Source organism: Syngnathus scovelli, chromosome 5 (assembly GCF_024217435.2).
Source record: "Syngnathus scovelli strain Florida chromosome 5, RoL_Ssco_1.2, whole genome shotgun sequence".
In the NCBI taxonomy this organism is placed as follows: Eukaryota; Metazoa; Chordata; class Actinopteri; order Syngnathiformes; family Syngnathidae; genus Syngnathus; species Syngnathus scovelli.
This window is the reverse complement of record NC_090851.1, coordinates 9,585,118-9,600,259: the sequence shown is the minus strand read 5'-3', so window position 1 is coordinate 9,600,259 and position 15,142 is coordinate 9,585,118. Positions and strand designations below refer to the sequence as shown.

Genomic DNA, 15,142 nt, shown 5'->3' with positions numbered 1-15,142 from the left:
GGGTGGTAAGGGAAAACCAGGGATGTGTGTTGTGTGTGCGTATTTGGGTGGATGGGGGGGGGGGGGGGGGGTCCATTTCGCTGATGTGCTCTCTTATTGGCTTGTTCAAAAGCTTGGGGAGGGGCAGTCACAAAGCATACTCTCCCCAGCTGTATAGGAAGTATGAGAAACAAAGCGATTGGGGGGGTATGTTTTAATGTTGATTTTCTGGTCTAATTAAATTCCAAAATGAATGGTGCTTATCGGATACTAGTCGGTATAGAGACAAAGACACTGGCTTTTGTTTGAAAGAATTCTGCACACGCATGAGTTCTTGATCTATTATTTTAATTTATTTGAGACAGAAAGGCACAATTGGTAATGTGCAGGAAAAAAAAACCATCAGATTTTTCAATACTGTATAAGCTGCAACATTAACTACAATGTATAAAAATTGCCTTTACAAAGATCATAGATCTTATCAGCATAATATAATTAAGAGTAAGCACAAATTTAAACTGCACTGAATTAAACAAGAAAATCCACACATAATAGAAGCAGGGTTGGTGCTACACTGGGGGTTTGGGGGGGCTTTACACCCATCAGAAATTTGTGTTGCCCCATTTAAGCCCTTCCAGAATTTTATTGAATATGTTTATGAAATATTTTTTTAGCCCACCATGTACTGGTCAAGGCCTCCGTTCGTCTCGAGAGACAATCATCATCATCATCATCATCATAATAATCTTGGAGCCATCCCTGAGCAGAAGGCAGAATGGAAGCTATGTGTTTGTGCAGGCGAGTTGAACTCTGCCTGCTAAACCAGTCTGCTGACTCAGAATGAGTGACAGACATGGAAAATAGTGACTACGATTGATGTGTGTTCACAGCTAAAGAGAGAGCAAATTGAGAAAAATTTAGACAAAAGAGTAGAATGACAAACGCATCCCAAAATAATCATAATGAAATAATCCAAACGGATTTACAGTACATGCAGGCAAAAACAAGAGAATGGTCAACATAGTAATAAGGGGAGAAACTCCAGCTTGCTATGGCTTGGTAAAGTAAAGCAGAGACACATTGCCAGACAGGGAAGCCTGGGTTCATTATAAAACCTGGTAAAAAAATAAATAATAATAATAGTATAAAAGGGCAAAGAGCTATGCCAAGAATGCACTGGCATGAAACAACATATTTCGTTTGTTCCTTCTGCATTGCCTGCCTCTCGACGTAGGTTAGAGCCTCTGTTGACGTAGGTTAGAGCCATTCTGCATACTGCATTAGGAATTCAATCCAGTGTAATCAATCACACAGTTTGAGCCTGGTCATTTGAGTTCTAAAATCATTGTTACAATTCACAGTTCATGTTATAACGTCACAAAATGATGTACAGTAGATAGACATTAGAACAAACCCGGGCAAAATACGGCCCGCGGGCCATATCCGGCCCTTTGTGCGTCACTGTCCGGCCCGCAATCATAAATTACATTTGATTACAACTGAATAAATAAAAAAAATCTGTGTCGTACATGCAATACAACTGTGCTGCTTTTATTTTGAAAGGCGTCGCACTTCTGTGAAGCGTGCGTGCATGTGAGCTGTGCGTGTAGATGAACAGCGCGAAGTAATGCTGCTCTCAAAATGTGTGCTGACGCAAAGAAAAAATACATCTGTCTGATAAACAGCGTGCAACGGAGGCTAATGCATTGCTAGCAAAACTGCAAGCCCAACAAGGACTTTTTATCAAACTTCACACCCAGAGATGCTTTGTCATTTGAGGAAAAGTTAAAGAAGTTAAGAATAAATTGTACTGATTAATGATTGTTTTTTCATTTGACCTATACACCACAATTTCACATAGCTTAATATGAATATAAACAGAATAATTGTATTCTTCTAATTAGCAGTACCAGCTATTTAAAAGAAATAATTTAGTGCATTTTACAATGGAAGAAAATTGAGCAGGTTTAAATTATTGTAGGTGTGGCCCTCTGACACAACTCGGGTTTTTCATGTGGCCCCTTGTAAAAATTAATTGCCCACCCCTGCATTAGAACATAAAAGTACTGTGTATGGATACATTTCAAGCCCTTGCCACGGAATTCTGGCTTTTATATAAAGGGAAATAACTGCATTCTCACTTTAGTTAACAAATGTTTGCGTCCAAATATTGTGATTATTTGTGTCAAGCAAGTTAAGTATTCCTTTTACATGACGTGAATGCTGCAACAAACAATACTGAAACTGCTTTGCCTTATCATGTTTTGGCAAACAAATGACCCTATAATGCAATCTAATTGACCCAGCCACTCACTTGTGCAAGTAAAGGATCAGTTCCACGATAATATCACTACGTATAAGAATCTAGGGATTTGGCAGATTAAAACGGAAAAACAAGGATTTATTTCCCAATTTTTCCGTCCACTGACAGCCAAAGTAGAGATTATAGTCTTTAGATTCACAGAGGGGGGTATAGTGAAAAACACCACATCTTGTTGTGAGCGCTACTTGCATCATAACATAAACGAGTATGCTTTTCTAATTCTCAGAGTTTTTCCACATTTCATTTTTGCTAAAACGATATACGGTGCTGTAAACTAATCCTAGAGTTATTTACATTGTTTTGAATAGGTAATTAGTATTCTAAGTACTTGTTTTCCATGTGTTTTAAGATGCAAAGCCATGTCAGAACAGTGTAGGGATTCCAATTCCTACACCTGCTAATGAGTGGATGCGAGCGGCTGAATAGAGAAAGACGAGGCTCTCCAGGGCTTTAGTTTGTGTGAATGTATCTCGACACATTAAAAGTACATTTACTCTGTGTGGGCAGGCAGAAGAACCCCCCCGCCCCCCCTTATTCTCAAAGCACTGGAGGGTTCGGCCTTGGCAAGTTTCAAGTCACCAGAGGAGATGAAGAGAAGCACCAGTTCCTCCTTTTCTCTGCAAGGCCTGCCTGGTGGTTAACGGCATTCATTCAATGTTATTGCAAATCCTACTCACAGATCTATTCCCACATTTCTCCATCCAGTGTGTTGGTGTATCTCATGTGACTTGGCAGAAGCGAACCTTGCATTTGCAGTGTGCCAGAGCAGGAATGTGTTTGTCAAGAATTTTGGCAGGTTTTTTTTCAAATGCAGCCAAAATATCCACTGGGAAATGTGGTTTTAACGCCCCCTCTCATACCTCCTCTTGTTTCCTTTCATTTGCTCCTTTCACAATTACAGTACATTGCTTGGTTGTCTCTGCGCCTTGCACTCCCTTTCGTTTTTTACTCTTTACTTACTTTATTTTTTATTCAATTGTATTACAGCCAGCAGGCATCTTCATTGGTTCATGCCTTTTGGTGACATAAGAAAAGTCCCCTGTTTTGTTTTCACTGCATATTCACCGTCTGCCCCTGTATTAAAATTCGGACAATTTCATTTCTATCAAAACACATTGGACTATATAACAGTGCCAGACACATGAATGCTAATGGAGAAACATGACACTATAGGCATCCTGTGGGGTCAGATGAGATACAGAAGCTACTTGGTATTCCAATCCAACATCTCCAAATCATGACACACAGGAGAGGGCTGTTGGAAAATATGCAAATGATGATATACCTCATATTTCATGACCTTCTGAAATTCATCAGCGATTGAAATGATGAACAGATTATGATGTGTCAGACAACAGAAAACACATTTGAAATGAAAAACATACCAAGCATTCTTGTTCATATGAATCAATATCTGCCTGCAGTCTACATTAGTCAAACATAAGCAAGAAACACATGGACCCACATAAAAGTAGTTTTCCAACGATGAGGCATACTCAATAACTTCAATTCGAGTCCATCCTTTTCTCACTCATCCCCCTTTCTCACAAATGTCCCTCCTGCGGTCCACTTCCAACAACTATCGTGCGGGAATAACCGCCTCCACACTGACTCAAGAGTCTGCTGCTCTCCACGTGACTTTTTTCCTCCCTCCCAACTTGGTCTCACGCTGCCTCTCCTCCTGCTTTTTGGCTATGACCTCTTGTGATGTCACTGGAAATGGTCTGTGCATGAGTGTGGCTGTGGGTGCATGCGCGTGAGTATCGAGTGAGTGTCGAGTGAGTGAGAACAAGAGAGACAGAGGCAAAGAAAGGCCCAAGTGTCTGATTTCCCTTCTGGATTCAATGGCTTGCCTACTTTTTAGTTTGAAGAAAATGTGAGCTGGTGAGAAGATGGCTGTGTTTGGAGTCTTTTTAATGTAACAAATTACGTTAATCGCATTTCTCTTTTATCCAGATATGGGAAAGTGAATCTACAGTATATACAGTATGCTGAATATGATGGGCTTAAAATAGTAAACAACTAACTGTGATTCAAGTGTAGACTTACTGATTTCATTTAACAATGTTCTTTTTTTTTCTTTTTTCATCAATATCAGAGTTCTCTTTTTCTGTGACATTTCACTAACCACATCCTGGCTGTGACCTCAAAGACTGGCAACGGTTATTTTTTTTTTCTCTCAAGTGAATACGCACAGATCACTGTTTAGCAGAGCATATTCTTTCATTCTCAGTACCCCAGTCACATAGTAGGCTAGACAATCAATGATTACACACAGTCATGGTAAGTTACTGTCCAATCTGTGGGAAGCCTGTCTATTTTGGTGAGTAAATGACCTCTTACCTTTCTATGCCAGATGGTTGTCATTCTGACATTTTCTCTCTCACCTGCTCTTTAGTCTTGTGGTTCAACAGAAGCAAATCATTTTGAATATAATAAATATATATTTATTATACTATGAATATTTTTGATACTGTCTATTTTACCATATCAGATAAGGATAAAAATATCATTCCCTTAATGGATTTTTTTTTTTTTTTTTTTACAAGGAAAGGTTAAACTTTATAAGTGCCACTCATTGAACTTGTTGGCCCAACCCATGAAGAAGAAAGCTATTTTATTTATTTTCAAATAATAAGTATATCTTAAAATATGCCTAGGGTGTACATTTTATATGTCCTGAAAAGGTCTGGAGAGTCTTAGTTTTGACATACACAGCTCCATGTCCCCTACCATCTTTAGATAGAAAAAATATATTGCATTTTCTTCTTTTATAAGCATGCAGTCTTTGGTTTCCATAACGGCAACAGGATGTGGGCGTAGTCAAACAGGTTTGCATAAGAGTCACACTTTTCTCTTTATTTTCTGTTTCTTATTTCTCTGACTACACATTAGTAAGAAACAACATCTAAAAGAAATCTTGGCGACATTTATTACAGTGAACAACATATAGTCCTCTTTCTTAGTATAACCATCACTCATGTTGGTTCAGGTGAGAAGAAGAGGTCTTTGGGAAAAGATTACCACCCACTGTGCCTGAAATGTCAAAAGTGTAAACGACAGCTCACCGCCGGACAACATGCTGAGGTAACTAAATTGGGAATCTGGGACAAAAAAAAAAAAAAAAAGAAGCAAAACGATTGACAAAGAATGTAAAAAAAAATACTCTTGATGATTTTGTTTCAGTATGATGAGAAGCCATATTGCTCATACTGCTACATGAAGATGTTTGGTCCAAGAGGTAGTTTAACACACACTCAAATCTAAACATCTGATTGTTGCACTGAAATATATATTTCCTCCATATGATTTTCTCTCAACAGGTAACAGGTGAAGACCTGAAACTGCCTGAAACCAACTGGACTGACCAAACTGGTATATTATCATTGACTGACAAGGAGAAGAGAAAAAACAAGAATTATGGAAAACACAGTATTGGTGTATTTCATTTAAAAGAAAAAAAAATGTGTTAATCATGTATACACTACATGTATTTTTACATTTCCCAACAGGATAAAAAACAAACTGAGAAAACTGTTCTTATTTACAAAGCAATCACAAGTGCACCATTGGAAATTAGATGAACTGTGGGTTAATGGAATACGTAGCCTCTCCATCGGGCAGCCATACTGTAGGGATGGAAAAGCGGGAGGAAAGAATAGGCAAGAGTGGAAACTGCTGGCAGATCATACAAGAAGAGTCTGAAGTAGGCTATACGTAATGTATGGGTTGTGTCACCTGATGGGAATAGTTAACACATATAGAGCGATATGATGATGAACTTCTCTGCAGTATCATGTGTTAGACCAGGCGTGTCAAACTCATTTTATCGTAGTCATGGTTTAATTCAGAGGGCCATTATGACTGTCAACGCCTTATATTATATACAGTATAGGCTACACAACAAACTGATGAAGAACTCCTTTTGAAATCATTGGCTAGCAAAAACTTCAGATAGTTTAAAAATATGAATCGTACTAAAAATTCCGGGCAATTTTTCAAAATTGAAGACAATTTATAATTTTATTATTGACACAAAGTTGTTGCGTAATTTGTCTTCGCGGGTCACATAAAAGGGTGTGGTGGGTCGTATCTGGCCCTCGTGGCCTTGGGTTTGACACGGTTAATACTTACCAAGTGTGCCCTAATGAACAAATACAAAAAACAACATAGAGCATAGATACAAAGCAAATTGGACTTGTTTGAATGATGCTTTGTGTCTAGAATGCCTTTGAATGTGACTGTCTCTGTCATCCACCAAGATTATCCCCCTTTTGGTGAATCCCAAGCACTCCTTGCTCTTCTCCCTCCCCTTCCTGTGTCTCCTTCACCCCCTAACCTCCTACCTTGATAAATCACATGGCTGCTGTGAAACCAGCTGGTTGACTGCTCATTTGCATGTTTCAAATGCACTGCCATATTAGAGAGAGGGGTGGTGATGAAGGGGCAGAGGGCTGTATGTGGAGGAGCCAGGGGTTAGCATAGAGCTGTGGCAAGTGTAAGATCAGGATTGAAGCTTCATCACAGTTTGATTTCAAAGCCAGGAAGAGAACCGGTGAATGGAAAGTGGACTCAACAGGGGCAAGGAGACAGTAAAATAGACTTTATTTAATAGAGCAATGCAAAATGTGGCTGAATTGTGAAACAACTAATTGTATGTCTGTAATACGTATGATTTCATAGAAGTGTGTGGAAAGGAAAGCGTTTGAAAACAATTCTGGTTTTGCCGAGACTCAACACTTGGCCTTGTCTTTACATGTGTATCAGTATCGACATCTAGTGGTGACATAAAAAATGAGTTGGTGAATCCATTACTGTAAAGGCTCTCACTTGTCTCATTTAGGGCTATTATCTACATATCATATAATTTTACGATCTTGTACCGTGACTGACTGAAAATAATCCGATCTATTGGGTCTGGTATATGACTATTGTTAATTTTATATTATATAGCCGTCTAACTGTTCAATTCAGAAATATTGTTACACTTACGTTTGTCGGACTTGGATATCAAAACTATTACCACAAGAGAATTTGCAGATTTTGTTTTTTTAAATAGATATTTATGAAAGCTTAATGTTCGGAATAATTCTCGATTCACGAACAGAACGCGAAGGCAACAGTGGAAAACGTCGAGTGAGCATGCGTACTAAGTAAACCAGGAAGTCAGACAGTCGGCGAATGCAGTCATGTATAGTGTGAGCGAAATCAGATGGCTAGGAATAACGTGTTTGGCGACTATGTACTCTTAAAGATACAATCCAATTTAGAATGGATTCTTCACAAGTCTAAACAGAGTGTGGTATTTTATTAGTGTAAATTTAAGGGGTAAGAATTGCGTGACAATGATGTCAGAATGCGACCCGACAGAAACCTCCGAACCCGCGTTGGACACCGAGACAACCGAGGTTTTTCCACCGCAGTCCAATTTCCTCTCAGTACAACGTCCAACAGTGTTATTTGACAAAAACACAGCGGGATCGGGGCTCCAGGCTAACCCTGGCGTTGCCGTACGAATTTCGGACTCGTGTGAAAGCGTCTTGACCGAGCTTGAGGCGGAAGGCTCCGGCGAAGACGCGTTATTGTTGCCGTGTTTTGCTGGGACCTCCTCCCCGCCGAGAAGTGCCCGAGACAAGAGCAAGCGGAACAGACACAGCTCGTCATCGGACAAAGACACTTTAGCCTCGCCAGGTAAACATTGATCATAACAACTGCTGCTAAATATTATAGATATATTACGTCAGCGGGTTAGTTTGGTGTATTTATAGATACTGTATCCAACTGAGGAGTTTAGAAGGTATTCTGGTGAGCAGTATTTGCGGCTACTATTTACTATTCAGAATTTACTTACATATAAACAGATCAAGTTTCAATAAGGTTGTTTATTTTATATTATTATTATTATTATTATTATTATTATTATTATTATTATTATATATGCATTATTATAAGTTTCAATAAGGTTGTTTATTTTATATTATTATTATTATTATTATTATTATATATGCATTATTATATGCAATATAATTAAAAAAAATATATATATATATATACACACACACACACGCACACATACACACACACACACACACACACACACATATATATATATATATATATATATATATATATATATATATATATATATCCAGAAAAGGGATTTCAGTGCAGTACTAGGAACAGCAAAGATACTGCGTAGAACCCTCAAGCTCCCAGGCCTCTGGTAGAGGACCCGAGCTTGAAGGGAAAAAGAGACCACCCACGGGGGGGGGGGGGGGGTGAGGAAAAGTTTTTTTTATATATATATATATATATATATATATATATATATATATATATATATATATAAAATCTGGTGATTGATTTGAAAGGGGAAACGTTTTACTCTCAACCTGGGTCACCATTTGCACATAACCCAACCCTTTTATTAGCTTTAAATTAATTTTAAATCCTACTTTTAAAATATGACAATTCTGAGAGTTACAATGCACAGTGCTGACGTGTTAGCACAACATTTTACTCTCAAACTGGGTTACCATTTGCATGTAACCCAACCCATTTATTAGCTTTAAATTAACTTAAATCCTACTTTTAAAACGTGACAATTCTGAGAGTAACAATGCACAGTGCTGACGTGTTATCGTAGTACAATGTGTACACAGTCGTGTCCACTCACACGCTCTGATGCAATGGTCATGATATCATCCACTGATGATGTAACATTCAACTGTTGCCCTCATATTTTTAGGTTCTTTCGTCGTAGAAGAGCATGAAATAAGTCCTCAAGTATTTTTATTCTGTATTGATTCCCCTTTAAATTTTTAGTTTAAAATGCTTTGCTATGCCACCTCATTCCTCGTGGGATGTATAAACATCTATTTTCTCTTTTATTTTATTGTGTGTCTGTGTGCTGTGCTGATGTTATTTAAGCACAGTCTACAGATGTAGGCTACAAGTAAACATGCTGATCTAATAGGCGTTAATATCCTGCTGCCTTTTTGAACACCTGTGTACACAAGTCATGAAGGATCCTAAAGGGACAATGTTTCAAAACTAAAAAAAATTATGACTATAAATATTTATTGCTGGTATTTGTGGCTTTTGCTGTGACATCCATGAGATAAGATTCTTATATGGAAATAAATACAGATTTCCATTGGTCCTTTTAGGTATCAACAGTGGGGACTTCAACCACTTTCCAGATGACCCTGAGTTTGCGGATATTATTCAAAGGGCTGAGCAAGCCATTGAGGCTGGTGTCTTTCCCGAGAGGATTTCGCAAGGCTCCAGTGGGAGTTACTTTGTCAAAGATCCTAAAGGGGTGAGGAAAGGCATTCATTTGTGACGTTCTGCAATGAGACCAAAACTGTATTCATATATTTTTAAGTGTTTTTTTTTATTTTTTTTTAAACAAAGTGTTAATTTTTTTTGGGGGGGAGGAGGCTAGTCATTCGAGCAAAAGATTGTTGCATCAATAAGACAGAACGATGCACTAAGATTGTTCTACAAATGTTAGTTGTTTATTTTTTTTATTTGCCTTTCGGAACTCAAATAATTTTGTCTTCAACAGAAAGTCATTGGTGTTTTCAAACCAAAGTCAGAGGAACCATATGGTCACCTGAATCCAAAATGGACCAAATATTTTCACAAGGTATTCAAGTTACATGATTTGTCTTCCTGTCTGATCTCAGCAGTCACATGTAAGCAGGTAGAATGCATCACCATTGTGTGCTTGTCTTTTTTTAGCTCTGCTGTCCATGCTGTTTTGGTCGAGGCTGTTTGTTGCCAAACCAGGGCTACCTCTCAGAGGCTGCTGCATCGCTAGTTGATAGCAAACTGGGCCTGGGTGTGGTGCCAAAAACAAAGGTTAGACTTTCTCGTGTGTAAATAGTGGTTTATTTTCTCTTTATCAGCTGCAGTCGCAGCAAGTGAACTGAGTGCCCTCTTCTATATTCTCAGGTGGTGTATTTGGCGAGTGAGACCTTTCACTACAGTGCCATAGACAGAGCCAAATCCAGAGGGAAGAAGTACGCTTTAGAGAAAGTGCCCAAAGTGGGACGACGCTTCCACAGAGTGGGCCTGCCACCAAAGGTAGTACCATCTCCTTCTTATTGTGGTGATTTCCAAACTTTATTTTGCAGACCTTGTTTTTTTTTTTTTTTTTTTATATATATATATATATATAAGAACCTCTGATTCAATCTAAGTAAAGATTTGAAAGTATGTGAGCAGGATTACGTTCTATACATCTATCTGTGTCTTCTAGTGTGTGCTAGAGCGGAAGGCTAAAGCACACACTATTAAACTAATAGTAGTTTAAACTATTAAACTACTTGCTATTAACTTTTCAGCATGACTCTATTTTGGACTGGTCACATTCTTGATGCAACACTTGTACTGGATTCAATTTGTTTGTGGAAACAATGCTGTCAGGAAGTAAAACGAGGAAGTTAGCTGACATATCTTCCATTTGATTTCGTAATTACACACAGCTAAAATTGAAATGTTGAGGGACAGTGATGTAACCCTTGGTGGTTTTCTCTCTCTTTTAAGGTGGGCTCATTCCAACTGTTCGTGGAGGGTTATTGTGAAGCTGACCATTGGCTGAGGCATTTTGAGGCAGAACCTCTGCCAGAAAACATCAGAAAACAGCTCCAGTCCCAGTTTGAGCGGCTGGTGGTGCTGGATTATGTCATCCGAAACACAGGTTTGTCCTCCAAGTGTGCAACATTACAGCGCAATAGTTAATTTATTTTCCTGCTTCTGAAACTCCTCTCTTGCTCTCGCTCTCCCAGCCACTCGCTCTCTCAGCCACTCACTCTCTCACCTCTCTCTCTCTCTATCAGACTGCAAATGTATTTTTTTCTAAATGTCTACGGCCTGTTCAAAATAATCCACAGTTGAAAATCACTGCTTGGTTCTATCTTCACATAAACATGCCTTAATGAAATATACTCCTTGCCAGATCGAGGGAACGACAACTGGTTGATCAAGTATGAGAAACCAGGAGCGTGCGAGGGACCGAAGGTGAGTCTAATCTTAGAACTAATAGCCCTTTGAACTTGTGCATGATGGCAATTTGATGGCATTAGAATTAAATGTCTCTTGAACCCTTTACAGCAACATTTATTGAGCCAAGGTATATTTTACAACAGAAAAAAATATCACACCACCCAATTAACAGAATGGGTCATAAAAGGTGAATACACAAGTTAATTATGTATCATCTGTCATCTAGTCACTGAATGTGAATTTTTACTTCTTTTTCATTTTTTTTTTACATTTTGCTTGACGAAGCAAACAAGTTGAGTACGATGTAGTTGCTCCCTCTGCTGGTTACAGATAGTTACTTGAATTCAATGTGGCTCCTAAAATAAAAAAAGAAACACTTTGATAGGGCAGAACGATTATGAAAAATCCCAATTGTATGGAAACCTGGAGCTGCCAATGCTGAGTAAACTTTTTTTTTGACTGGCAAATATGTTCAAACGTATTAGCATGTTGAAGCTAAATGCTCTGTAACGTAGCATTTTTCCCATAATGCCACAGGGTGTTGACTTGTGCGTGAGTAAAAAAAGCTATTAAGTAAATTTGTTTATTCATAATTTGATGGTTTTGTTGTGGCTCTCGTGCATGATTTTTGTTAGCCCCCTTGCCCCCATAAAATCGCGGGGTATGGGAGTAAATAGGCTGTTACAGACAAAACAAACAAACAAACAAACAAACAGACAAACAACCCTTTATGCTCACATTCACATTGAGAATCTTCTTTCAACCTAACATGCATGTTTTAGCAATACAGGGGATGGAATTATACATGATTGACATTTCATAATGATCACAATTCACTGAAGTGAGTTGTATGTCCAGCCCTATTCTAAGTAAAAAATCAATACAATAAAAACAGATAAAGGCTTGGAATACAGTTCTCCAGATTCCTGTGGACGCCAGAGCCATTTTACTACTTGCCATCAGTCATTATTATCCACATATCGATTAACAAGTACAGGGCTGTCATCTGTCGGGCCAATTATTCAGGCTTGTGGACAGCGATCAATAAGTGATGGTGGCGTCAGCCATTAATCATTGAATCTCTCTTCTTGCTGCAGGATGCAGAATGGCTAGAGAACAGTTCGGAGCCTTGCATTAAGATCGCAGCCATTGACAATGGCCTGGCCTTTCCCTTTAAACACCCGGATGAATGGAGAGCCTGTAAGTCAGAGTTTTTAAAGGATTGATTCCCGGTGATGTTTCACATCAGTGAGCTTTGATAATGAAGTGATTATGCCAAGTTTTAATGTGACACTTTTTTTTAACAGTGATTGAACTCCAAGTTATTTTAGAATGTTGACCAACAGGCTGTATGCATATGTCTCAATCTTACAATTCACATACTCAAACCATCCTGTATCTGTGCTGTTTGAGGTCAAATGTTGAGAGTTTATGTCTGATGTTCTCTCTTCAGATCCCTTTCACTGGGCGTGGCTCCCCCAGGCCAAGGTGGCTTTCTCCCAGGAGACCAAAGAACTGGTGCTGTCCCGCCTCTCAGACATGAACTTTGTGCAAGACCTCATTGAGGACCTCTATGAGATGTTTATGGTACAGCGCAATAGCGTACTTTTCACAATAGATTTTTTAATTGTCAAGTTTAACAGTAATAGTTCAGCAAAAAGATGCCAATAAGGCAGCAGCTAACGTGAGTCGATCTCTTCTTATCAGAGAGACAAAGGCTTTGACAAGACCATGTTTGAGAAACAGATGTCCGTCATGAGGGGCCAGGTATTGTTGTCTCTCTTTAATAACCTTTAGTCTGTCTTTTTCTTTCTGAAGTGCTGTCTATTGATAATTTCCAATTTTCCTGAATATAATCAACATGAATCCTGCTTTCACCAGGTGTTGAATCTCACCCAAGCTCTTAAGGATGGCAAGAGCCCTCTACAACTGGTAAAGATGCCCCGCGTGGTGGTCGAGCGCAGCCGATCAGGTGGCCAGGGCCGCGTGGTCACCTTGGGCAACGCCTTCACTCAGACCTTCCATTTTAAGCGACCTTTTTTCTCCTCTTGGTAGAGAGAGAGGGCGTATCGGTTGTTGGTTTCCGTTCTGAAGGCGAAAAGTATCAAATAAGTGAGGGGATATTCTAAAGAATGTTTTTACCGAGCACTTATTGTGAGGGCAGTGTATGATGTGAATGACGCTTGAGAGGATAACATTACATGGTTAGTGTTTCCTATCGATTGAGCCTATATGGGGTTGTCATGGTTAGATAATCAGCCTAAATGAGCTTTGTTTATAGCTAAACCAGGCAAAAAATTTTTTGTCTGTATTTTTTGTCCACAATTTTATACTATTCACGGGTTTTACCAGTGGGTCAAGTGACAAAATAAGACCTCTTTGGTCCACAGGTGTTTGACATTCTCATAAAATATTGCCCCCAAAAAAGTGCATTTGTAAAGAACATCCAGAAAGTTTCACTTTACTTTGTTAGGCCACTTTCATTAAATTTGATAAACCTTTCCAAAATTTGTTGAACAAACACAAAGCCAGTGTCTTCAACCCTTACAGTGCTACTGCCAAACTCTTGTCTGCAGAAAGATTCTGTAAAGCCTCAAGAAAAAAAACCCAACATACATATATCTTGTTTAAAACTTGAATTTAAGCCTCATGAAAAGAGGAAGAGGACATAATGCTTGAATGTTTACTATTTATACTCAAGTTTTTTTTTAAACATTTCACAGGGAGTGAAAACTGTCAAAAACAATCTCACAACACTGAATGTATTTGTTCTTTGACATGTATTTACCTCTGCATGGAGAATGGCGCCACTGTCACCCCTCTTTGTGACTTATTATTTAAAGAGGAAAGTCGTTGCCATGGATTTTCTTCCTTATGTATGCATCTTGACATTTTTATTCCACCTTGATGATTGTATGATCAAAGTTGTATATTTAACACAATTAATAAGCTTTGGGAGCATTTAACCTGCAGTTGGTGGTGTTTTATGGCTTTTTTTTTTTTATCTTTGTCTCATTCTGGAAAAAAAACCATGAAGACTCCTTTGCTGTGCCACGAGGGAATTAGATTTACACTTGAGAAATTAAATATTAAGCCATCTCTAATGCTGCAACTTTTGTTACTCACCCGCTATGGTAACTGTGCTCTGCTTTTACAAAATGTGGCACTCGCCATGTTTGAAGTGACAAAGGAAATGGATCATCTTTGTGTCCTACAGTATATTCTTCAGGCTGTATGCGTTTGAGGACCAAAATATAAGTTTACTATTTCACTCCAACTGTGGCTTCTTCAGCCAGTCAAATAATGCAATTTTATGTTTTGATTCAGTGTTTGCTTTTAAATTGAACGTAAGATTACTGACGCTTAAAAACTCGCTTGAAAACTCCCGTCTTATCCATTTAGACTGCAACATTCTGTTGAACAGATTCTCATTATTTGATTATTAAACTCAGTGTATTATAACTGTTAAAAATACCCCAAATATTTACTGTACTAATATTTTAACTGATTTTCAATGCATTCCTAGGTCTGTATAAAGGGTCTTATAATAATAGTGATGATAATAATTATTGGTAGTAGTTGTAGCAGCAGCTACTGTATATTTTACCATCTTGGCAGAGTTTATTATATTGTTCATTGAAAGTAAAGATGTCACGTAAAAACTAAATCCAGACAGGCTGCATATTAATGCACTGTGATGCAGGTCATTTAGTGCCTCGCTGATGCTTATGATTTATGTTTGTATGAACACTACATATGAGGTGGTAAAGATGAAATATACTGGGATCAATAATTGTGAAGCTCATCTGCAAACAAACAAGCATTCAG

At 38.4% G+C, this 15,142-nt stretch overlaps 2 protein-coding genes across 2 annotated transcripts; both read left to right on the top strand.

Moving 5' to 3' along the window:
• Positions 1-2,983: 2,983 nt before the first annotated feature.
• Positions 2,984-7,123, top strand: zgc:195282 (uncharacterized protein LOC100192223 homolog). Its single transcript, XM_049720512.2, has 4 exons — positions 2,984-4,625; positions 5,295-5,389; positions 5,489-5,543; positions 5,626-7,123. Exons 1-4 carry the CDS (start codon positions 4,583-4,585, stop codon positions 5,634-5,636), a joined length of 204 nt encoding a protein of 67 aa, XP_049576469.1. The 5' UTR covers positions 2,984-4,582; the 3' UTR covers positions 5,637-7,123.
• A 329-nt stretch (positions 7,124-7,452) lies between these two features.
• pi4k2b (phosphatidylinositol 4-kinase type 2 beta) lies at positions 7,453-14,286 on the top strand. The gene is made up of 11 exons (XM_049720510.2): positions 7,453-7,993; positions 9,472-9,623; positions 9,873-9,953; positions 10,049-10,168; positions 10,262-10,393; positions 10,856-11,009; positions 11,268-11,329; positions 12,412-12,514; positions 12,768-12,901; positions 13,022-13,081; positions 13,196-14,286. Exons 1-11 carry the CDS (start codon positions 7,648-7,650, stop codon positions 13,367-13,369), a joined length of 1,518 nt encoding a protein of 505 aa, XP_049576467.1. The 5' UTR covers positions 7,453-7,647; the 3' UTR covers positions 13,370-14,286.
• Positions 14,287-15,142: the final 856 nt, after the last annotated feature.